Here is a 17,159-nt window from a genome sequence, read left to right as displayed (position 1 = left end):
TTAAGTTATTTTATTCTTTTCTAGAAAATTTAAAGAAAATATACTAATTAAGGACTAAAAATAATAATGAAAATTAAAAGTAATAGTAAAGATAAAAATGTTTTTGTAATAATTAATGTGAGTACACATAAAACTGATTGTTTAAATAATATTAAGAATAGTTAAAATTTTGTAAAGTACCATTTTGACTAAATTTTCTTTTGTCCCTATACAAAACATCATTATTAGTAAATAAATCTTAAAAGTCACTAATATATTCTTTTTCAAGTATATAAAATTAAAAATTTTGCTTGATTAATATTTAGCTATGTGTTTTCTGTTTTTAATTTTTTATATATTTTTAATTAAAGATATTTGCAGATAACAACAAAATATTTTTTTAAAAAAATTTGGATAACTTTTATTATTATTAATTTTAATCACTTATCTAATCATCAAATTAAAATTTGTTTTATTTTATGGTTAATTTATATATTTTATTTGTTATGAGCATAAATGATATTAACTAATCTAACTTTTAACGTTCAAAATTAAGATTCATTTTTATTTTGTGACTAACATATATATTTTATTCATTAAAAGTATAGACAATACTAACCATTTTAACTTTTAACGTGAAAGCTCTAATGAAAAAAACCAATTCGCAAATAATAGTATATATATATTGTTTTTGTAAAATTTATATTTTCAGTTTGGTTATTCATGTGCTATCTACTTTTTCTTTTTATAAAGAAAGAAACTAATTTTGCATCTTTTATTATATGAAGATTTATATTCAAGTTTGTTTGATATTAAAGTTCATATTTTCCGTTTTTTTAAAGTTTCGATGTTATAAACGTAATATTACAAATAAATAACCGAAAAGAAAATGTAAACAATGAAAGTTCGAGAGAACCCTACTCCATAAAACTCCTCGCTCTCTACTCTCTCTCTTCCTCTCGTTCAGATTCTCCGCTGCGCACGAAACCTAAAAAGAAAGCTCTCACAACCCCCAAACCCCTCTCCCGATCTTCAGGTACGCTTCCTCTCCTCTAACCCTTTAGCTTCAGATCAGATCTTTTAGATCTGAATCTCGTATCTTATGATTTAGCTTCCGACCGAACTGTTCTCAATAGGTTTTAAAGTTTCAAACTTTAATGTGTGTGTTATCAGGGTTTCGAACAAGACCGAATCTTTGAGAATGAGTGTGGTCGGGTTCGACTTCGGGAACGAGAACTGTCTCGTGGCCGTCGCAAGGCAAAGAGGCATCGACGTCGTCCTCAACGATGAGTCAAACCGCGAGACTCCCGCCATTGTCTGCTTCGGCGAGAAGCAGCGTTTCATCGGAACCGCCGGAGCTGCCTCCACCATGATGAACCCCAAGAACTCAATCTCCCAGATCAAGCGTCTGGTGGGTCGTCAGTTCTCGGATCCCGACCTCCAGAGAGACATCAAGTCTCTTCCTTTCTCCGTCACGGAGGGACCAGACGGGTACCCTTTGATCCACGCCTCTTACTTGGGAGAGAAGAGAGCGTTTACTCCCACTCAGGTTATGGGGATGATGTTGTCTAACTTGAAAGGTATTGCTGAGAAGAATCTGAACGCAGCTGTGGTGGACTGCTGCATTGGTATTCCTGTTTACTTCACTGACCTGCAGCGGAGAGCTGTTCTTGATGCTGCAACGATCGCTGGCTTGCACCCTTTGCATTTGATCCACGAGACCACGGCGACTGCTTTGGCCTATGGTATCTACAAGACGGATTTGCCGGAGAGCGAGCCGCTTAATGTGGCCTTCATCGACATTGGTCATGCGAGCATGCAAGTCTGCATAGCAGGGTTTAAGAAAGGGCAGCTCAAGGTCTTGTCTCACGGGTTTGATCGGTCTCTTGGAGGAAGGGACTTTGATGAAGTTCTGTTTAATCATTTTGCGGCCAAGTTCAGGGAGGAGTATAAGATTGATGTCTCGCAGAATGCCAAGGCTAGTCTTAGGCTCAGGGCTGCGTGTGAGAAGCTGAAGAAGGTTCTGAGCGCTAACCCTGTGGCGCCGTTGAATATTGAGTGTTTGATGGATGAGAAAGATGTTAGGGGTGTTATCAAGAGGGAAGAGTTTGAAGAGATTAGCGTCCCTATCTTGGAGCGTGTCAAGAGGCCTCTGGAGAAAGCTCTCTCTGACGCGGGGCTCTCTATTGAAGATGTACATATGGTTGAGGTTGTTGGATCCGGATCTCGTGTCCCTGCTATTATCAAGATCCTGACTGAGTTTTTCGGTAAGGAGCCGAGGCGTACAATGAATGCTAGTGAGTGTGTGTCGAGAGGATGTGCATTGCAGTGTGCCATTCTCAGTCCCACCTTCAAAGTCCGTGAGTTCCAGGTAATGGATGCTTATCTCTGCTTAAACATGTGTGTTTATCGCCTAGTATAGTACTAACAAGTCATGTTATTAATTGTGATAAAGGTTCATGAGAGTTTCCCCTTCTCCATTTCGCTGGCGTGGAAAGGAGCAGCGGCTGATGCTCAAAATGGAGGAGCTGAGAATCAGCAGAGCACCATTGTTTTCCCCAAGGGAAACTCAATTCCTAGTGTCAAGGCTCTAACGTTTTACCGCTCTGGAACATTCTCTGTCGATGTGCAGTACAGTGATGCCACTGACTTGCAAGCACCTCCAAAAATCAGTACTTACACGGTTTGATCCTTTGCCCAATGTCGTGTGTATCATTAAAGACTGTAGCGTGCTCTTGTTTCTCATTGTTGTTCTCCTTTTTTGCAGATTGGTCCCTTCCAGTCATCAAAAGGCGAGAGGGCAAAGCTTAAGGTGAAAGTGAGATTGACCCTTCACGGAATTGTCTCTGTTGAATCAGCAACTGTAAGTTTGTGTTGTTATCATCCAACTGATCATTCATTCAATGCGAACTTGAGATCGTTTAGTTTATGCTAATTTTTTTTTCCTCTCCTTCGTTGCAGCTTTTAGAGGAGGAGGAAGTTGAAGTTAAGGTCACAGCAGAGCAGATGGACACTGACAAAGCCTCTGGTGAATCTGATGTTAACATGCAAGACGCCAAGGAAACCAGTGATGCAGCTGGTACTGACAATGGTGTTCCTGAGCCGGTGCAAATGGAAACTGATTCAAAGGTTAGTTTTCTCTCCTGAGCTGATGGTCCTTGCTATTTTCTTTCACTCGTGCACTTGAAATTTAATCAAATGGGTATGGTGTATGTGCAGGCTGAGGCTCCAAAGAAGAAGGTGAAGAAAACAAACGTACCTCTGTCAGAATTGGTATACGGCGCCTTGCAATCTGTGGAGGTCCAAAAGGCTGTGGAGAAAGAATATGAGATGGCTCTCCAAGACAGAGTTATGGAGGAGACCAAGGACAAGAAGAATGCTGTTGAGTCCTATGTTTATGATATGAGAAACAAAGTAAGTAAACCCTTTTCTTCTCTCTTTTTTTTAATATGCATTGAGAGTATGTATTTATAAGGGGTGGCTACTTGCTGTGTTTTTGTATTTTCAGCTGAGTGACAAATACCATGAGTACATTATCGAGTCAGAGAGAGAAGCGTTTCTGGCGAAGCTGCAGGAAGTGGAGGATTGGTTGTATGAAGATGGAGAAGATGAGACTAAAGGTGTCTATGTTGCAAAGCTCGAGGAGGTCAAGAAGGTAATATACACATATGATAGATTGGCTATTTTACTTGAATAGAAAAATGATTTTAACAGAGCTTGGTGATTGGACTTTGATTGTTAGGTGGGTGACCCAGTTGAGATGCGTTACAAGGAGTCACAGGAGAGAGGGACAGTCATTGGTCAGCTTGGTCACTGTGTTAACAGCTACAGAGAGGCAGCGGTCTCTAATGATTCCAAGTTTGACCACATTGAACTAGAAGATAAGCAAAAGGTATAATAACTACAAGAGCTCTGAGATATTTCATGATTATTATTTTTTTTGCATAAGAATGTTGAGATGTATGTGTTTTAATCATCTATTGTTGTGGAATGCAAATGAAGGTATTGAACGAGTGTGTGGAAGCAGAAGCATGGATGAGGGAGAAGCAGCAGCAGCAGGAGGCGCTTCCCAAGTACGCAACACCAGCTTTCTTGTCAGCTGATGTTACAAGGAAGGCTGAGGCATTGGACAAGTAAAGCAATAGCTTCTTCTCACTTTGTTGATTCTCTCTTGTAGTAGGAAAGTGACTGAACCAGATTTTGTTTTGGCAGGTTCTGCAGGCCTATAATGACCAAACCAAAGCCGGTTGCCAAACCGGAAGCACCGCCGGCCAAGGCGGCGGCTGATGAGGAGAAGAGTGAGCCACAGCCAGAACCGGCCTCTGGTGAAGAACCAATGGAGACTGAGAAGCCCACCGAAGATAGTGCCTAAGAGATGATGGTTGGTGCTGTGTATCGATTTTGTTTTTGTTTTCGCTACCCCAAAAGAATCTATATTCAAACTCCTTTCAGGAAGTATTGTTTTCCCTTTGTGTTTTTCTTCTTTATAAACTATTTATCGTGTGTGAGATGAGGATTTGTTCTACTTGTTACATGTTTCTGAGCAGGTTTTTTAAGCAAGAAATATGCATATTTTGCAATTTGTATCAACAGATTTATTTTTAAGACAACGAATAAAAATAAATACGCATAGAACGACACACAGTTGACTGTTCCAAAAAAGCGAGTGGAAGAAGAGAACCTGATCTTGTATTCTCTGCTTAGCTTCACTGCCACACAAACTCAAAGCTGTTTCCCTCTTCGTCTTCCTCCATATGCATTGCTCTTAAAAAAACACGTTCCTCTATCTATTCACCATGGTCGTCGTTCACAACGCCGGCTTCAGTTCTCCGGTAAGTATCCGCTATGACCATGCTTTATATATTTCATAGTTTCATATGAGCTTTTGCTTTTTTTTGCTGAAACTAACAACAAAAAATCTTATCTTTTTGAAGCTTCATAACAGAACCAATCCTATTGTAAGATTGTCAACTCAAGCTACACCGTTAAAGCCTTGTCCTTTCACGTTCCACATCTCTCTAAACAGTTCAACAAGTTTGTCATTTTCAAGCAAAACAAGACTGGTTTTGTCTCGTTCAGAGACAAATGACAATTCCATCACAACAACATCGGTCGATGATCCTCCAAGTGAACCAGTTGAATCAAGCAACAACGGTTCTGCAAAAAGAGCACCGTTGACAGCAAGAGAAAGACTAAGAGCAGCGCGTGTCCTCAGCCGATACACCGAAGCAATTCCTAAACCATCAAAACCCAAAATGGGGAGCCAAATCTTGGAGGTGCTCAAGGAAAGTGATAAGAAATCGAATAGGAAACCGGGTCTACCCGAAGCACCAACCAACATGCTTGATGATAGCAAGAGAGGTATGCCAAAGAAAGGGCTTACATTTGATCTACCCGGAAGTGCGGATATACTAGTCATTGCCTTTTCATTTGTGTTCATAAGTACAGTGATGTTTGCTACTACTTTTGTTGTCTGGAAACTCGGTGCCATTCACTTCAATGAAAACTAAAGATCCATCAAACAGTGAGTGAGAGCTGTAGTTGAATGCATACTGTGTAGTAGTAGTAGTAGTACACATAGTTTTGGTGTTACAACATCTTGTCATGCTTTTTTTTTTCAGTTTTAACCATTACATTATGATGTCTTTTATTAAAACAGCTATGGAAGTAGATTTGATTATACCCCCAACCAAGAAAGGGCTAATGTATCCAGATACAGAATGGTGAAACGAGTTTGTTTTAATTTACAAAGGAGAGAAAGATTTACAGCAAGGACAGGCACTACCTACTTTTGATTTGTCTGCATCAGATGAAACTTTCTACTTTGGGAGGCTTATAGCTCCCATTTAATGATTGGATTGAAGTTAGTTATGGACCTGTACTTGTTCAAGATGAATGTGAGATCCATTAAGCTAGTAGTTCCAAACCAGCTTCTTGTCTTCACTAGAAGTGTGTATATTTAAAAATGGATTAGCTTGGACTGGTAAATTTGAATAGTTGTACTCAAAATGTGATATTCTTCTAATTGCCCCTTGATTTATTTATAATATTGCTTAAATATAAAATAAAACTATTAATTAAAATCATTGTTCTAAAAATCGGTTTAGGTGTCAAATTGAAAAATCCGATGTAAGCCGTTCAAATCGGTTTATGCTCTCCTAAATTAGTTAGAAACAGTCTAAGTTGGTCTAATTCGTTCTAAATTGGTTAAATCAAGTAACAATATTAATGTAAATCCACAAATTTGTTTGATTTCATTTTTTGTATATCTAATTTTAAAAATTCATCAAAATTTTTATAATTAAACCTAAAAAGTTAACATACCTAATGTAAATATATAATAAATAAACATTGGTTAAAAATATACATAGTCTTCTCGGTTTCACATGAAGAAAGTGATAAATCATGAAAAAGTTGGTTGTATAAAACTAACAAATAATGAATTCAATGTTAATTTTTATATTAATTACTAATTGAACATCATGCATACAAAAAAGAGTGTAGTGTACTACCGTGATCTCCAATTCTTTTACCAGAATTTTTGAGTCGTTATATAAACTACCAAAGATTTATACATACATATAGGCCTAAAGAGTAGCAGCGAGCTCCAAAGAGTCTCAGAAACCTCACACAAACTTCATATTCACAATACTTACAGATTCGTTATGAAGCAACGTACTACTACTACTAATCTTATCACGTAGTGGACAGCACTTCAAGCTCTGCCCACCAAAGAGGTGAAAGTTTCTGAATAGCATCGTCCGGTGACAATCCTGTGATCTCTCGTAACCTCCCTGTCACTTCCATCATTGTCGGTCTCTCTTTCGAGTCTTCCCTTACACAGTTTCTGATCACTTCGCCTATGTTATCAATCTTGTCATCAAAACATTCGAGTGTCGGATCCACCATCTCCTTAAGAGCCTTGCCTTTCAAGAAATCAGCCAAACCGGTATCCACCGAGTCACCTTTTTTAACAGAATCTTGGAGTTTCCCGGTTATCAACTCGAACAACAGCAAACCGAAGCTGTATACATTGTCTTCTTTAGTTGTGACTGAGATCATGCGAGTGTCTATGAGTGCATTGGTGCTGGTCTCTCTCTCTGATGGGCCTTTTAGGTAACCAAAATTGAAATCTGCTATTTTGACTGCGTAATCCTCAGTGAGGTGAAGTGCTGATGAGAGAAGATTGCTATGGACTACAGGTGGATTGAGACCGTGCATGTGGTCAAGGCAATATGCTACACCCATAGCTATTCTTATCCTCATTAACCAGTCCAAATGTTCTGATTCTTTATCTGTAAAAGAAAATCGTTAAGTAAATGACACAACTAATATGAGTAAATAACTATATTTTTGTTGCTTACAGTGTAAATGTTCAAAGACTGATCCGTTTGATGCATATTCAAAGACCAAGATCCTAGTGAAAGGTTCATCTTCTTCACAGTAACCAAGAAGGTTGACAAAGTTCTTGTGGTTTATCTTAGATAACATTTCAATCTGAAATGATCATAACATAAAAGGATTAAGACAATGGAAATAAAAAAACCTTTTAGATAATTGAAGGTGAACTAGTTGACGGTAGATACCTTCTTTCTGAACTGCATTTCTATGTTATTAGTCCACTCTTTGGCAGAAGCAGTAGCAACAGAAGCCACAGCTATCTCCACCCCACTTGACAGTGTCCCTTTGAACAATGTACCAATGGGACATGACCCAATGACATTACTGAACTCTTCACAAGCAGCTTCTATCTCAGATCTTTTCAGTTTTGGGACACCTGAGTAAGACAATCATACAACATTAGTGTTCAAAAGAGTTAAAAAAATGTTAATTAACATAGTGGAAATTAAATTACCAGTTATGAACACTTTCTGAAGTTGTCCACTAAGACCTGTACGCCAAGGATTCACAGATTTGCCAGCCTTGCTTTTGAAAAAGAAGACACCAGTAGCCAAAAGGAGAAGGAGAACACCGCCTGTGCAGCCAACAACAATAGGAGCTATGCTGTTTGAAGAACTTCTTAGAGTATGAATATTTGGAAAGGCCACAGAAGGAGGTGGCGCGGAAGAAACATGCAGGGCAGGTGGACTTTTCTGTGGCGGATGCATTGCTGAAGATCTACTGGTCTTACTTCTATGAGAAGGAACCACCGAAGATGACGGTGGTGTTACTGATGCCACAGGGCGGTGGTCTTTGTAAGAATTCAAATGCGTGTAGGGGTTACGGAAACGACCTAGTAATTTCCTGTGAAAACTAACAGCTCCCCTACGAAAAGAAAAGTTCAAAGGTCAAATGAAAATGAATACAAGACAGAGGAATGAACATGTAGCAAGTCTTGTAATAGAAATAATTATGGAGACGGTGTTTCATTTAAGCAATCAAAATTTAATAAATACAATTATTTTTTTTCAAAATGTAAAATTTATCAAGATTTTTTTTTGAACACATACAATTGATCATATGATTATCTAATAAAAAGATTAAAAATATAAAATGTATTTTCCAAAGAATTTTTTTAAAACATAAATCATAAGAAATATTTGGGAAGAGTTATGAACGAGGAACTAAATGATCAATACATATATTTTTCTTAATTAATATTTAGGCCGGATAGTGTATATATACTTTGCTAATGTCTCATCTGGCTATGCAAGTCCTAGATCTACCATACCATTACCAACTACATTGATGTTGATACTCAACCAAAAAAACATTTTCAACTATATTAAAGTAAAAAGCGATCACCAGAAGAAGCTGATACTTACAAATCTGCTGCATCTCTATCAGCCTGTAGATTTTTTGCCACCGCTAAACATTCAGTTTCCAACGTATCGAAGCTCAAAATTACCAGAAACATCATGAGAGTACGCATTTGGAGCCTTAACCGTACGGGTTTCCAGTTCTTACTCATCGTGAAGACGACAAGTGGAAATAGGATTTAAGCAACACCGAAGGAAGCTGATAAAAATCGAAGCTCGGATCTGAAACTGAGTATAAGATGAGAGAAAGACCTGAAAAAAGTAAGCTAGCTAGAAGACGAATAGAGAAAGAGAGAGAGAGAGTTTGAGTTTGAGTTTTGAGTTCGCGTGGCTTTGTGAGAGCAGCAGCATCATGACTTTTCAACTTTATTTACAAAATTAAATTGTTTTTAAAGCGCGCGTCCCCTTGGTTTCGCCCATAATAAATTAAGGAAAAAAACGCAATAACTTATTCAACGATAAGAGCGAATAGGATCAGCTGATCAACAGTTATCGCTGTAAAAAACAATGCGATAACTTTAATTTGTGTAAAAAAATTAAAACAACGTGTAGAATTGACCGGTGCATTGCTTTATTAAAAAAGAGAAGAATCTATGGGACCTTAAAAGATGCCAGAAGAGCAAAAAGGATTCAAAAGAAGAGGCCAAAGCCATCACCGTCGATAAAGACTTCTGCCGTAGCCTGTCGACATGTCTCGCTTTTATTTTGTGTGCTGTTGTTTAACGTGAATTATGGTGGGGTTTATGTATGCCACGTGTTTTTTTTTGTTTTTGTATGTTGGATGATTGAAGTTGAATAATTGATTGATTGTGTTATGGTCTTTGCGGGTTAATAAAATTATTTGAAATGTAAAGAAAAATAGTACGTGGAGGAGTTTCTGACTAGTTCAACGTCGAGGTTACTTTCTTCGTTTTCATTCCAGCTTCTTTGCCATGTGGGTGTAATAGTCATGGATGTTGTGGGAAATGGGAATATACCCCATTTTCCTTAATTTGTTTTGTAATTATTCTCTTTTGTTTCTCAATTTTTTTTTTTTTGCAGATTTTCTAATATACAAAACAGTGTATAGAAGTGTTCCATAATTGTTATCAAAGCCGCCCACGTTTTTTTTAATATTTATCCAAGTTAGACAAACTATTCTCTTCAATGTCTCTAATGTTTAATCACTTGCTGTTGTGTTTCTGGAGTTTCTAGCTTAACAGCAACCAATTGATTAATCAGCTTCTATGAAAGAAAAAAAGAAGTCCGCTCCAAATGATAAAACTATTGTTGTAAACCTTTGCAAAGAACACACAGATTATAAGAATGCATCTCTTCTTATTAGCTTAAGAAAACTAGCTCAAAAACTTAAGCTCTCACAATCACAATATTCTTCACAAATCTCATCTCTCTCTCGACATCTTTATATATAGATGTTTACAATCCTTTTCCTATAAGTAATATCATATCTAGATATATCACAATCTCTTTATCTTTATCTCTTTATAATCTCAACACAAATAGGATTAGGATTGCCTTTTCTCTCAATCTTCTTTCAAGCTTATCCCAACAGTCTCCTCTCTAAGCTTGAAATGTCCTTCCTTCACTTCATGAACTCCAATGAGTTCTCTCATCTCTCTGAACTTGATTCTCGCAAGAGCCTTCGTTAGTATATCCGCCTTTTGCTCAGCTCCAGGAACGTGTTCAACTTCGATCAAACCTTTCTCTACACACTCTCTAATGAAATGATACCGTGTGTGGATATGCTTGCTTCGACCGTGAAACACCGGGTTTCTAGTGAGAGCGATAGCTGACTGATTGTCGATCCTAATCACCACTCTTTCACTCGACATGCTCATGATCTCCGCGAGTAAATCTTGGAGCCATATTGCTTGACGTGATGCTTCAGTCCCCGCCATGAACTCGGCTTCACACAATGATAACGCGACCGTCTCCTGTTTCTGTGAGCACCAAGTGATGGGGCTTCTACCAAGGTAGAAGATGTGTCCCGTTGTGCTCCTTCCATCATCTGGGTCTACATTGTAACTACTGTCACTGTAGCCCACTATCTTTCTTGTGTGAGAAGCCGACCGCTCGAACGTTAAACCATACGAGGCTGTTCCTTTCAAGTATCTAAGACATTGCTTCAACGCCACGCCATGCGACTCCCTCGGGCTTTGCATAAACCTGCTTAGAACTCCAACACAGTATGCAAGATCAGGTATGGTGTGAAGTAAATATCGAAAACAACCTACTGTCTTCCTGAAGAACGTTGCTTCAATCTCCCTCTCTTGCTCTGACTTTGCCAATCTAATGCCAGCATCCATCGGTATCAATACTGGATTACAATCCTTCATACATGTTTCCTCTAAGATCTTCAAGGCGTACCGATGTTGGTTCAGGGTTATCCCCTTGTCATGTTGACATACTTCAATCCCAAGGTAATAGGATAGCTTACCTAAATCACTCATCTCAAATTTTCTCCCCATCTCTAGTTTGAACTCGTTTACAGCTCTCATGTTTGTTCCTGTAACGAACAAGTCATCTACGTAAACTGCAATGACAAGTAGACTATTACCTTCAGCTCTCCGATAGACGGATGGCTCTTTTAGACAGCGCTCAAACTTCAACTCAAGTAAGATCCTGTTGAGCTTATCGTTCCAAGCTCTAGGCGCTTGCTTTAGACCATACAACGCCTTCTTTAGTTTATACACCTTGCCTTCTTGTCACTCTATCTCAAATCCTTCTGGTTGATTAACATACACTGTCTCTTTCAACTCTCCGTGTAAGAAGGCAGTTTTAACGTCTAAGTGATGTATCTCCCAACCGTGAGACGCTGCAAGACTGATCAGCAACCGTATTGTTTCGATTCTTGCAACAGGAGCGAAAACTTCATCATAGTCAACCCCATATTGTTGAACGTAGCCCTTTGCCACGAGCCGAGCCTTGTACTTGTTAATGCTTCCGTCGGAGTTCCTCTTGATCTTGAAGATCCATTTCAAACCAATAGGTTTTACACCTTGCGGTAAGTCTACTAGGGTCCAGCACTCCAGTTTGGTAATAGAATGAATCTCGTCTTCGCAAGCCCGTATCCATTCTTTGCTACCTTTTGCTTCATTATAATCATAGGGCTCGTTGTTTACGCACATCAACAGTATTTCTCCAGCTTCCTCCATGAACAAGACGTAGTCATCAAGGTACTTCGGCTTCGAGGTCTCGCGTTGTGATCTTCTTAACTGAGGTTGATCTTCTTCGCTCTCTACTTCACTTTCTTGATCACTAACGGTAATTGTCTCATCACCATTAACAGTTGTTGGTTTCTTTTCTTCTTCATTGTGTACATTGCTCTGTTCTGTGATCCCATGATTTCCAAACACTCCGACCGTGACTTCAAAACCTCCATCACTACTTTCTTCTATCTTATCTCGTTTCCAGTTCCATCCCTTTGTCTCATCAAAAACCACATCACGGCTTACCACTATCTTGCTTGTCTGTGGGTCAAGGAGGCGATATGCCTTAGATCCTGGCTCTGTCCCAAGATGGACAAGCATCCGAGATCTATCATCTAACTTTTTCAAGAGTTTCGAGTCCACTTTTGCATACCCTATGCATCCGAAAACCCTCAGATGACTCACATTTGGCTTTCTCTCACGGTAAAGCTCGTATGGCGTCTGATCCTTTAATGCTCTTGTGGCTATGCGGTTTAGGAGATAGGTAGAGTGCCTGATTGCCTCTCCCCATAGTCGGTTAGGGACTGACATATGTTTCATGATGCTCCTGGACATCTCCATCAGTGTCCTATTGCGTCTCTCCACCACTCCGTTCTGTTGAGGAGTGTACGGAGCGGTAAGATGTCGTTTAATTCCACACTCATCACAGAACAGATTAAACTCCTTTGAAACGAATTCTCCTCCCCTATCTCTTCTGAGAGTTTGAATGTGTTCTCCTGTTTCTTGCTCTACAAGTTTCTTGAAGATTTTGAATTTTCCAAACGCATCTCCTTTCTCTTTAAGTAGTATAGTCCACATGTATCTCGAGTAGTCATCGATGAGGACAAAAACGTATCTGTTCCCTGCACTTGTGCTAGGATTAACTGGTCCACATAGGTCACCGTGAATCAACTCGAGTTTCTTTGTAGCTCTGTATATGGTAGACTGGGGAAAAGATTGCCGTGCTTGTTTTCCCAATAAGCACGATCCACACACTTTCTTCTCAATGTCAAACTTTGGAATCCCCATGACCAGCTCTCGTTGCACCATAGATTTCATGGTCTCCATGTTTATGTGACCCAACCTTGAATGCCACTTAGTTGACTCTGATGTTGTTGTAGTCAGAAGTGATAGATCCTCCTTAATCCTCATACGAACTTTATACAACCTGTTTTTGGATCTTGCTGCTTTAGCAATAAGTTTCCCATGGAGATCTCGCATTATCAAGTACTCTCCTTTCATTCTCACATCACATCCCGCTTCAGTTGCTTGCCCCAGACTGATTATATTGCTCTTGAGGTCGGGAATGAAGTACACATCCGTGATTTTCCTCTGTTCTCCGTTTCTGACTATGAATTCTATTGATCCTTTCCCTTTGATGTCAATTTTAGAATCATCACCGAACCTGACTTTACCGCTTACAGAGTCATCGACATGGGAGAAGTATCTTCGATCACCACTCATGTGATTACTGGCCCCATTGTCTAGGTACCAGATGTTGTCATCTCCATCTCTTCCATCGTAGTTGCTTGGAACTATCTTCTCTTCATTTAAGTATATTAACTCATGCATCATCAGCTCATCTGCCTCTTGAGTCGACGAGTTGTCTACTTCTTGTGTTTCTTGGAGCTTAAGTAACCGATCCGGACAGTCATACGCGACATGCCCTGTTTTGTCACAACGAAAGCAAGTGAGCCTTGATGCATCTCTTGGTCCATTGAATCTTCCACGACCGCGTCCCCTATTGAAGAAGCGTCCTCCACGACCTCTGCCTCTAAAATTGTTGTTGTTGTAGTCACGAGTTTGCTGTTGTTGTGGCTCCATGTTCGCATACATCAACTTACTTTGTTCTTCTTGATTATCCTCATCTTCGGCAACACGCTCCTCATAGGCTTTTAGACGTCCTATAATGTCCTCAAAACTTGTGGTCTTGAGATCTAGGACTTGCTCTAAGGAAGCTACGATGTGTATATACTTCTTCCGAGGCAAACACTTGAGAAACTTCTTAACCAGCTTGGTTTCTTCAATTTCCTCTCCTAGTGCCATTGATTTCGATGATAACTCTGATAGTTTGCCAACAAAATCATCAATCGTCTCTGTCTCTTTCATCTTCAGTCGATCGAAATCAGCCATCAACGTTTGTAATCTTGCCTCTCTGACACGTTCAGCTCCCACATGTCTCGTTCGAATTGTCTCCCATACTTTCTTTGCATTGTTTAGCTCTCCAACTTGTAGTATCAACGCCTCTGGTATTGACTGAAAGATAAGCGCCACAGCCATATTGTTCTTCTCGTCGTCTGTACCCTCGGTTTCGACAACTTCCCACACCTTGTGAACCTTGAGTAGAATTTTCATCCTCATGGCCCATACGGTATAGTTAGTTGCAGTAAGAGTAGGGCACTTGATCGATGAAGAGCCTCCATCCTTTGGTTTTGCGACTACTATATCACCCATAGCTCTGATACCAAATATTGTTGTAAACCTTTGCAAAGAACACACAGATTATAAGAATGTATCTCTTCTTATTAGCTTAAGAAAACTAGCTCAAAAACTTAAGCTCTCACAATCACAATATTCCTCACAAATCTCATCTCTCTCTCGACATCTTTATATATAGATGTTTACAATCCTTTTCCTATAAGTAATATCATATCTAGATATATCACAATCTCTTTATCTTTATCTCTTTATAATCTTAACACAAATAGGATTAGGATTGCCTTTTCTCTCAATCTTCTTTCAAGCTTATTCCAACAAAAACCATATGCATATATTCATGTATATAGGTACTTAGGCAGTACTCTACCATATTCACTAATTTTGAATGAAGGTAGCTTGCTTACTCTCAGCCTACCATATTCATATCGAATTAATAAGCATAGATTCATGCAAATGTCTACCACATTCATCAATTTATTTATGCAAAGCCAAACTGATCAGTTTTCACACCGCCCATATTTTCTAATGTTTATCAAAGTTAAACGCACATTTTGTCCACGATCTATCGTGTGTGAAACTTGTTCTAATTAATCAAAATTTATTAAGAAATTTTATATTTGAGGAAACAAATCCAAATATTGACATTGGTAGCCAATATATACATATGTGAAAATATTCTGTTCCACTGGATTAAACGATGAATATTTCTATATTTCTATCTCACCTAATTTAGGTTTTTATATTTAAACTTTCAAATCTAAATTAAGGTATAAATTTATATCAAGTTTCATATTAATTCAGTATAGAATAGTTAAACTAATTTATTTGGTCAGTCAAAATAAGACTCCAAATGTAATGATTGTGATAAAATATGACGTCCATCTACTATAACAGTAAATAAGAAATTAACGACTAGATAAATAAAACCATAGTTTTTGAAATGAGTTTTAGGATAATAGTATATACGGTTGACCTAACGGTTACGCCGTAATCTTAAAGCCACCGGGTTTGATTGGATGAAGAGAACGACCAAATCATTATACTATTTATTATGTTTTGCATATACACCCCAATGTCCTGGCATAACGTAATCGAACTTCATCCTTACGTAATTATGATGTCTTTGCGTTCACAAGATGACCTAATTCGTTATTTACTTTGACCTCTATACTTACTAAATATATTTTGTTTTGTTTAAATCTTTAAACCAAGAATGCATGTTCACTTTCATGTGAGTATTGCTTAAAGAAACTGACAGTCTTGCGGGCACAATACCTTGCCCCCACCATAAAGGTGATCTAACATGACCGGATTCACCACATGGGCTGCAAGATGGGCCACGGGCCTACAGTACAACACTCAGCATCAATAATTGTAAGCTTGCGTTGGCTGGACCGGCTGTTGATAAGATCACCTCATCTTGCAACGCTAGATCAGCTGTATGGAACACTCTCATTCTCATATGATCACTTGTGGCTTGGATTCCCTGTAAGAAAATAGCATTTTCATATCCAAACGATATATTAAAAATGTGGATGAAACGATAATGTTCAGCGACGTATAAGCTGCAATAGATGACAGTAACCAAACCATCAATCATAAATTATACACTCATATCTAAAGTCTTACAAATGTACAAGTTTGAATACAAAGTTACACATACATAACTAGAAACCAAGTACACGAAATAATCCATCATAAATTACAAAACTCGACAAACTCAACATGGAAGTATTTATATATAAAATAAATAACTTAAAAGGATCAATCACTTCTTCACAACAAAAATGACCAGCACCGTGTTTGAGGTTTTTGAGCTTTCAGCCTTGAGCTCATCAATAACACTGTTTCAGAGTAGTTCTGTATTGCCTTCACCACACTGTACCCCATCCACAACTTTCCCAAAAAACACATGTTTCCCATCAAGCCACAATGTCTTCTCCTTACAAATAAAGAACTGAGAACTATTCGTGTTTGGGACCTGCATTGGCCATAGACAATACCCCTGGACCCGTACGCTTCAACTTAAAGTTATCCTCCTGAAACTTAGTCCCATTATTCTCCACCAGTTCCATTCCCACGTGTGAAGTCTCCACCTTGGAGACATGAATTCTGGGATTAAAACGTGAAAGGCTGAGCCATTGTAGTGTAATGCCTTCCCTGCTTTCGCCATCATAACACGTCCTAATCCGAAACAATATGTCTTATGATTAAGCAACTCAATGTAAGAAACTAAGACATGGATCAATACATAATGCTTTGTTATATCCAGAACAGATCCATCAACCATATGTCTTACTATTTGTCTGATTCAGTGGAAAAACAACTAGCGATTCAACAACTAAGAAATGTCCCATTCATTAGAATTGTCGATAAGAAAAGAGAGATTCTTATAACACAGAGATTTTTTTAATCTCAATGGATGGTTTTAAGGTTTCGCACAAATATTGAGCTCACAGGCGATTAACAATACGTTATCTGCAAGCCTTCGATATGTGCTCTTACGCATACGTGAATCAAAGAAGTAAAACAACCATAGGACCAAACTGAAGTGAAAGAAAAATCAAGAACATGAACTAGTTTCATCGAAAGGTTGTAACCTTTTGCAGATTCTAAAACGAGTCTGTAGCGTTTAGCTTCGTTGATGCGAGGGAACGGTAATATAACGGCTCAAGGGTTCTGTAACTAGGGTTTTACCAGGGAGCTTCAGACAGAGAGACTTTTATGTGTGTTGTTTCTCTGTTTTGTCCTTTTAATTTTCTCTTCATATCTTTAATAGGCCCATTTAGAAGCC

At 38.6% G+C, this 17,159-nt stretch overlaps 3 protein-coding genes across 4 annotated transcripts; 2 read left to right on the top strand and 1 right to left on the bottom strand.

Moving 5' to 3' along the window:
* Nucleotides 1–803: 803 nt before the first annotated feature.
* On the top strand, nt 804–4,569 carry LOC103863125 (heat shock 70 kDa protein 15). 2 transcript variants are annotated; one of them, XM_009140878.3, is made up of 10 exons: nt 804–1,015; nt 1,153–2,350; nt 2,435–2,662; nt 2,747–2,842; nt 2,941–3,108; nt 3,199–3,393; nt 3,488–3,634; nt 3,722–3,871; nt 3,982–4,112; nt 4,192–4,569. In XM_009140878.3, the coding sequence occupies exons 2-10, from the start codon at nt 1,181–1,183 to the stop codon at nt 4,349–4,351; spliced, it is 2,445 nt and encodes an 814-aa protein (XP_009139126.1). In that variant the 5' UTR covers nt 804–1,015; nt 1,153–1,180; the 3' UTR covers nt 4,352–4,569. The 2 variants fall into 2 exon arrangements, with proteins under 2 accessions (XP_009139126.1, XP_009139127.1); XM_009140879.3 differs by having other exon boundaries at nt 855–1,015; nt 1,180–2,350.
* Nucleotides 4,570–4,578: 9 nt separating this feature from the next.
* LOC103863124 lies at nt 4,579–5,659 on the top strand. The gene is made up of 2 exons (XM_009140877.3): nt 4,579–4,811; nt 4,914–5,659. Exons 1-2 carry the CDS (start codon nt 4,776–4,778, stop codon nt 5,487–5,489), a joined length of 612 nt encoding a protein of 203 aa, XP_009139125.1. The 5' UTR covers nt 4,579–4,775; the 3' UTR covers nt 5,490–5,659.
* A 758-nt stretch (nt 5,660–6,417) lies between these two features.
* Nucleotides 6,418–9,303, bottom strand: LOC103863123 (probable inactive receptor-like protein kinase At3g56050). The gene is made up of 5 exons (XM_009140875.3): nt 8,745–9,303; nt 7,835–8,244; nt 7,566–7,756; nt 7,344–7,476; nt 6,418–7,274 (listed from the first exon to the last, which is right to left on the bottom strand). The coding sequence occupies exons 1-5, from the start codon at nt 8,888–8,890 to the stop codon at nt 6,676–6,678; spliced, it is 1,479 nt and encodes a 492-aa protein (XP_009139123.1). The 5' UTR covers nt 8,891–9,303; the 3' UTR covers nt 6,418–6,675.
* Between the last annotated feature and the right edge of the window lie 7,856 nt (nt 9,304–17,159).

Source organism: Brassica rapa, chromosome A04 (assembly GCF_000309985.2).
Source record: "Brassica rapa cultivar Chiifu-401-42 chromosome A04, CAAS_Brap_v3.01, whole genome shotgun sequence".
Taxonomy (NCBI): domain Eukaryota; kingdom Viridiplantae; phylum Streptophyta; class Magnoliopsida; order Brassicales; family Brassicaceae; genus Brassica; species Brassica rapa.
This window is presented reverse-complemented; position numbering and strand designations above follow the sequence as displayed.

Excerpts from the sequence above, each read along its gene's own strand:
- LOC103863125 (XM_009140878.3), top strand. The coding sequence starts at position 1,181 with ATGAGTGTGGTCGGGTTCGACTTCGGGAACGAGAACTGTCTCGTGGCC. Across the intron at positions 2,351-2,434 it reads TCAAAGTCCGTGAGTTCCAG|GTTCATGAGAGTTTCCCCTT; the intron begins GTAATGGATGCT and ends ATTGTGATAAAG. Across the intron at positions 4,113-4,191 it reads AAGGCTGAGGCATTGGACAA|GTTCTGCAGGCCTATAATGA; the intron begins GTAAAGCAATAG and ends TTGTTTTGGCAG.
- LOC103863124 (XM_009140877.3), top strand. The coding sequence starts at position 4,776 with ATGGTCGTCGTTCACAACGCCGGCTTCAGTTCTCCG. Across the intron at positions 4,812-4,913 it reads ACGCCGGCTTCAGTTCTCCG|CTTCATAACAGAACCAATCC; the intron begins GTAAGTATCCGC and ends ATCTTTTTGAAG.
- LOC103863123 (XM_009140875.3), bottom strand. The coding sequence starts at position 8,890 with ATGAGTAAGAACTGGAAACCCGTACGGTTAAGGCTCCAAATGCGTACT. Across the intron at positions 7,477-7,565 it reads AAATGCAGTTCAGAAAGAAG|ATTGAAATGTTATCTAAGAT; the intron begins GTATCTACCGTC and ends TGATCATTTCAG. Across the intron at positions 7,275-7,343 it reads AGTCTTTGAACATTTACACT|ATAAAGAATCAGAACATTTG; the intron begins GTAAGCAACAAA and ends TTTCTTTTACAG.